Below are 6,924 nucleotides of genomic sequence, written 5' to 3' on the forward strand. Positions count from 1 at the left end.
TCTTGCTGGAAGATTTTTATTTGAAATCAAAGTCCAATTGCTTTCATGGAAAATATTTTCAGTGAAAGTGATTCTGGTTCCTATATTTTGATATCGGAGTTCTTCAGTGATCCAAAGTCCAATTGCTTATTATAGTGCTGGCTCCTTCAAGCAGGCCATATATATGAGATAATTGTAGACAGATCCAACTTCAGCTGTTTTATGTAAGCAGCCTGGCATTAGGGCCAACCAGAATCTGGAATGTTTGATTTTAAAATGCCAGATCCTTTGTTCTCAGAAAGTAAGCACTGTCCATTAGCTTCATAAGGCAATAAAGAGGTGACAGACTTTGCAACAAGTCTATACTGAGGTTTAGACCTAGAATGGAGGGAGATGGAGTCATGGAAAGTAAATCACATGAACATTACATTCACCTCCAGAAAAGTGAGACAAGCTGCTGCAATGAAATAGGATGTGGTCATCTTCTTTTAATGCAGTATGGCATGAAGCTGCTCGACCGATTTGAAGATAAACATATTTAAAAAGAAAATCCCTCTATTGCTTAAACAGCCTGATGGCAGGGTTAGATAGATTAGACAGCATTGGACATGTTCTGTGGATGTACTTACCCATGGGTGTTTAGCACCCACCGCTGTAGTGATCTTTCAGCGGTGGGAGTCATAAACCATGTAAAGTGATGCTTTTAATCTGGACTCTAAAATACAGATATGTGATGCTTTTTTATGTACCCATTTATTTTCTAGGGGATTATGACAAATACCTGCGGGATCAGGATGAGCAGAAGATTGCTGTATTTAAAGTTTTCTCCTATCCCTACTATTTGGGGGAATATTATGACCATGACATTGCTCTTTTGTATTTGCGTAGCCCAGCTATCTTCAGTGAATACATACGACCAATTTGCTTGCCTAGCCCTGGGCTTGGACGACTACTAACTCAAGAGGGTGAAATAGGGCAAGTTAGTGGTTGGGGAGCAACGCGATTTAAAGGGCGTGCCAGTCGCTTTCTACTAAAGGTTCGATTACCTATTGTCAGCCAAGACACCTGCATGGCTTCTACCGATATGGTGCTAACAGGGAACATGTTCTGCGCTGGATACGATATTGAGACAAAGGACTCTTGTAAAGGTGACAGCGGAGGTCCATTTGCTGTGCTATACCGCAATACCTGGTACCTGATAGGTGTGGTGAGCTGGGGAGAAGGATGTGCCCAAGAGGGAAAATATGGTGTGTACACAAGAGTATATAATTATATCTCATGGATAAAGGACACCATTATAGAAACAGAAGGAATGGACGAGCCAGTTGTTAAAACATTATAAGATTGACTGATACTTTTGTTTTTTACAACATCAATCCAGAGTAAAAGGTTGGATCTGACAGAGACTGCATCTGACGGAATGTCAAGGAAGACTTGTCAGTGCCACAATCATGGTGGTAACGGCCTATATTTTGGATATCTACAACCCCAATGTATGACATTCACGGCAGCATGTGTGAAAGGCTTGCATAATTTTGAGTATAGACTAAAGAATCAGCTACCACAGTGATGAGCCATAATTCATAGCCCAGTGGGCGTGGAGAGAAATATATATGTAGATAAATTTGAAAGGCTGGATTTACACATGTCATGGTAGAATTTTTGGATGATCCCTAAACATGGGATCTAACCATGTTGTATGCAATGCTGCAAATCTTAAAATTTAGTCTAGGGGTAAAAGAATGAAGAGACATGATTCATGGTGGTATTTGGGGCTTACTCTACCTCTCTGCCCACTCCAAACGGCGGAAGACTATTAGTAAAAACCCTGGATGTAACCAATACAACCTAAAAATACAAATAAGCCAATAGGAATGTGGCATGTGGTTTAGCAAAGTGTGATGTATATATCCTCATAGTATACATCTGGACACAATTGGGATACTCCAGTGCAGGAAAATCTAAACAGATAAATTCCTTTGTCCAGATACATTTAGCTTTAATACCAACCATTGCATCCTAGGTATATCCTAGATTTAATTATGTTAAAAATAATCCTAATATATAATTTTTATAAACTTTAACATAATTCCAAATCTTGGATCTCAAGGTTCACCTCTTCCAGCTACATTTGCCCTTCTGAAGGGCATGGCAGAACCATTCACTAGGAAAAGCACCCCCTGGATCCGAGTCATAATGACTTCCCGATATTACCTATATGAAGAGGTTCCCATCTATAAAACATCACATCACTGCGCGAGATTTCCCGCAGTGTCTTCAATTAAGATGGCTGCCACTGCCTCTCCCTGATCAAATGGATAAAGTATTTTTTTTAACTGGATTAGCCCCTGAAAGGCTGTCATTTTAATCTCAGATGCCATGGTCAGTGATGAGCGTGGCATCTGAGGGGTTCAATGATGGGGGACAGCGCAATCACTGATCCCCGTCATTGTGCCCGCTACATACAAAGGAATGCACTTTGTGACTAAGTAATTAGACAGGAATCAAATTTCTTTGTGAAATTCGGTGAAGCAGCCAAATCAAATTTTTCATAGCTTCGCTTAACTCTGTTTTTTTTTTATCAAAATAGTTTTTTTTATTGATTTTCAATACAGGTATTACCAAAATAAATTTTTTGGAAACATCAACAAATATCTTGTCAGTCCATACATTATGGTCTTTCCAGCATAATAAGGCTGTCACCATAATAACATGAAAGCATCATAGTACAGAATAGAAAGACAGATACATGTTATTATAGGATAAAGGACATTGCAGAATTAATGTTAGATTATTGTAAAACTTTTAACATTTAACCAACCCCCCCCCCCCACCTTTTTACTTGATCCAACAGAGAGACAGTTGTAGTACTTTTATTTCTCTATTAATTACATCTCAGGAAGACCATTTTAATGAGAGCAGAGATTAGAGTGATCTAGCGACGTTCCCCATTCATCAACATGTGCTAAGATAATTGACCCAATAGGGAAAACTGCCCTCGTATGCAGTCTCTTGATAGAGCCGCAGAAACCAAACTCCCATTCTCCACCCAGCCCCTCCATATCGACAGGAATTTGTTGGGACATTTTCTCTTGATATAGACTCCCCTTTCAAGGCGTAAAACTGTATTCAGCCTATTGATATACTCCTGTTTGTTTGGCAGATTACTTCTTATCCAGCATTTAGCAAGTAAAACCCTCGCCTGGAACAGCATTCTATGAATGCACAATAACAGTTTATCGTCTATTCCTGAAGATTCTAGAATACCCAATACACAGACCCTTGGATCATTAGGCAATCGTATCTGGGTCGTAACGGTTATGATTTCACGTATATCTTCCCAAAATCTCTTCAATTTTTGGCAGTTCCAAACCACATTAAGCAATGTTGCTTCTGTTTCTCCACAGCGAAGGCACGTGGAGTCCGGTCGTGCGCCTATTTTGAATATAAATTTTGGGGTTCTATACACCCTGTGTATTAGATATAGCTGAGACAACCTCTGGGATTCATTCAATGTAAGACTAGTTGTTAAAGCCAGAACGTCAGTCCATTGTTCTTGAGATATTGTCCCTACATCCTCTTCCCATTTTCCTTTTACCACCAAGGTAGTTGAGGAGGCATTGGCATCAAGTATAAATTGATATAGTTGTGATATCAGACCTTTTGTGGACCTGCCCTCCAGTAGCTGTTTCACCACAGGAGGGAGGGGGGCAACCACCATCCCCTTTGGAAATTGTGTATGACAAGCATGCCTCAATTGGAGAAATTGAAAAAATGCCGTGTTGGGTAGGCCAAAGTCTTCCTGAAGCTGAGTAAGGCCTCTTTCACACGAACGATACGGATTAGGTCCGGATGCGTTCAGGGTGCGTTCAGTGAAACTCACACTATTTTGCAAGCAAGTTCAGTCAGTTTTGTCTGCGATTGCGTTCAGTTGTTTCCGCGCGGCTGCAATGCGTTTTGATGCATTTTTCACGCGCGTGATAAAAAACCTGAAGGTTTACAAACATCATCTCTTAGCAACCATCAGTGAAAAACGCATCGCACCCGCACTTGCTTGCAGATGCAATGCGTTTTTCACGCAGCCCCATTCACTTCTATGGGGTCAGGGCTGCGTGAAAAACGCAGAATATAGAACATGCTGCGATTTTCACGCAACGCAGAACTAATGCGTGAAAAACAACGCTCATGTACACAGACCCATTGAAATGAATGGGTCAGGATTCAGTGCGGATGCTATGCGTTCACGTCACGCATTGCACCCGCGCGGAAAACTCGCTCGTGTGAAAGGGGCCTAAAAGATTTGAACAGTCCTTGAGATTGAATTTGGCCCAGAAATAATATGCCCCTCTCCTCCCATGGGGAAAAGCCTTCTAGTCTGAATAACTCTGGTAATTGGGGTTTGCTCAACTCTACTGTTAACTCCAAAGATGATCAGGAGGTTATCTATTCCAAGTCATGTTTTAATTGCATCAGGTCAGATGACTCTATGTAATGACAGCAACAGCAGACAGCAGAACTTGGCACACATATCCCTGATCAGGTACAAATACACTAATCATCAATTTCCCATGTGCCTATGATACCACTATAACAGTTCACATCTTCTCCGGGGTCTGAGATTCCTCCACACATATTTGAATTCATTACCCAGGTCTCATCTCTATAATCTGCCATCATAAGATTCACCTTCTTCAGATGTCTACCACTTACCAGAAAAGCCTTAACCCACCTACTATTACTATTGGCACAGAAACTGGTATTTACCCACTTATTCACATTGTACAGTATCAAATGCCAGCAATATAGTGTCATTAGCTCCTCCTCAGTAATATAAAACATAACATTGGAAACATTTGAAGAAAGTTGTACATATCAAACAATCAAATTCATCATGTATACAGTCGTTATCAGGCCCGGCGCTATAATAAGGCAGACCAATCGGCTACCTTAGGACGCAGAGACGCCGAGCCAAATATGAAACTTTTATTTTTTTATAAATCACTTGCGCGCCGCCAGCCCGCGGCTGTTCTCCTCTGTGTGGTCCTGGTATCTTATCTCTGGGCTCCCGACAAGTTTGAGGACCTTTTCCACTCAGCCAATCAGTGGCGCAGCTGTGTCACGTGTTAGGCCAGTGATTTCCCGCTGAACTAATCACTGGCCTAACACGTGACACAGCTGCGGCCACTGATTGACTGAGTGGAAAAGGTCCTCAAACTTGTCGGGAGCCCAGAGATAAGATACCAGGACCACACAGAGGAGAAGGGGAGCTGCTGCAGACGGGACCAGGGCCAGGTGACCATAATGTTTTTTATATTTATAGAGGGGGGTGACACGGGAGGGGGGAAATGTGCCATGGAGGGAGAGAAATGTGACATTAAGGGGGAGAAATGTGACCTTGAGAGGGTGAAATGTGACCATGAGGGGGAGAAATGTGACCATGAGGGGGAGAAATGTGACATTGAAGGGGTGAAATGTGACATGGAGGGGGAGAAATGTGACATTTCTCCCTTCATATCACTATTCTCCCCCTCCCATGTCACATTTCCCCCCCTCCATGTCACATTTCACCCCCTCATGCTCACATTTCTCCCCCTCATGCTCACATTTCTCCCCATCATGGTCACATTTCTCCCCATCATGGTCACATTTCTCCCCATCATGGTCACATTTCTCCCCATCATGGTCACATTTCTCCCCATCATGGTCACATTTCACCCCCTCATGCTCACATTTCACCCCCTCATGCTCACATTTCACCCCCTCATGGTCACATTTCTCCCCCTCATGGTCACATTTCTCCCCCTCATGGTCACATTTCTCCCCATCATGGTCACATTTCTCCCCATCATGGTCACATTTCACCCTCTCAAGGGCACATTTCTCCCCCTCCATGTTACATCACCCCCACCAAGTTCTGGTGGGGGCGCCAAAATGTAGCTTAGCTTGTGTTGGCAAAAAATCATTGCACCGGTCCTGGTCGTTATGATAAATGTATTGTCCCAATTGTCCTTTAAACCTTATAAGTCCAATAAGCAGCACAATGCAGAAACTGAAGACTCTCATGGTGTTTTCCTTTAGTTACAGATGTATTCGTAATAGTATGTCTCCAGGTGAGTTCTCCTTCAAAAGCTTCACTAATTTTGAAGTGGTTAGCTGCACTTGGAAGTCACCGTCAAATCTGGGATCCAGACATTTCCTTAGGCCCCGTTCACATGAGCGAGTTTTCCGCGCCGGTGCAATGCGCGATGTGAACACATAGCACCCGCACTGAATCCCGACCTATTCATTTCAATGGGTCTATGTACATGAGCGTTTTTTTTTATGCATCAGTTCTGCTTTGCGTGAAAAACGCAGCCTGTTCTATATTCAGCGTTTTTCACGCAGCGTTGGCTTAATAGAAGTGAATGGGGCTTCAGTGAAAAACACATTGCATCCGCAAGCAAGTGTGGATGCAATGCGTTTTTTACTGATGGTTGCTAGGAGATGTTGTTTGTAAACCTTCAGTTTTCTATCACGCGCGTGAAAAAACGCATCAAAGCACATTGCACCTGCGCAGAAAAAAAATGAATAACTGAACGCAATCGCAGACAAAACTGACTGAACTTGCTTGCAAAATGGTGCGAGTGTCACTGAACGCACCCTGAACGCATCCGGAGCCAATCCGTCACGCTCGTGTGAAAGAGGCCGTAGGTGTCCCGCTACCATATTGCGGACCGCATTTGTGGATCCGCAATACACGGGAACCGTTCCGTGTGCATTCCGCATCACAGATGTGGACCCATTCACTTTAATGGGTCTGCAAATCCGGAGATGCGGAACTGAAGCACGGAACGGAAACCTACGGAAGCACTACGGAGTGCTTCCGTGGGGTTTCGTCCCGTACTTCAGTTCCTTAAAAAGATAGAACATGTCCTATCTTTTTGCGGAATGGCCAGACTGTGGACC

General features: G+C 43.0%; 1 protein-coding gene across 1 annotated transcript in view; it reads left to right on the plus strand.

The window, feature by feature from the left end:
* LOC122935003 (coagulation factor VII-like) overlaps positions 1-2,667 on the plus strand; it is a 63,727-nt gene extending 61,060 nt beyond the window's left edge. Inside the window, exon 9 of the mRNA XM_044290714.1 lies at positions 744-2,667. Coding sequence (XP_044146649.1) covers positions 744-1,321 — 578 coding nt within the window. The 3' untranslated portion in view covers positions 1,322-2,667. The remainder of the gene's footprint in view (positions 1-743) is intronic.
* The last annotated feature ends 4,257 nt before the right edge of the window (positions 2,668-6,924 follow it).

The sequence above is a fragment of the Bufo gargarizans genome, chromosome 4 (genome assembly GCF_014858855.1).
Source record: "Bufo gargarizans isolate SCDJY-AF-19 chromosome 4, ASM1485885v1, whole genome shotgun sequence".
Lineage (NCBI taxonomy): Eukaryota > Metazoa > Chordata > Amphibia > Anura > Bufonidae > Bufo > Bufo gargarizans.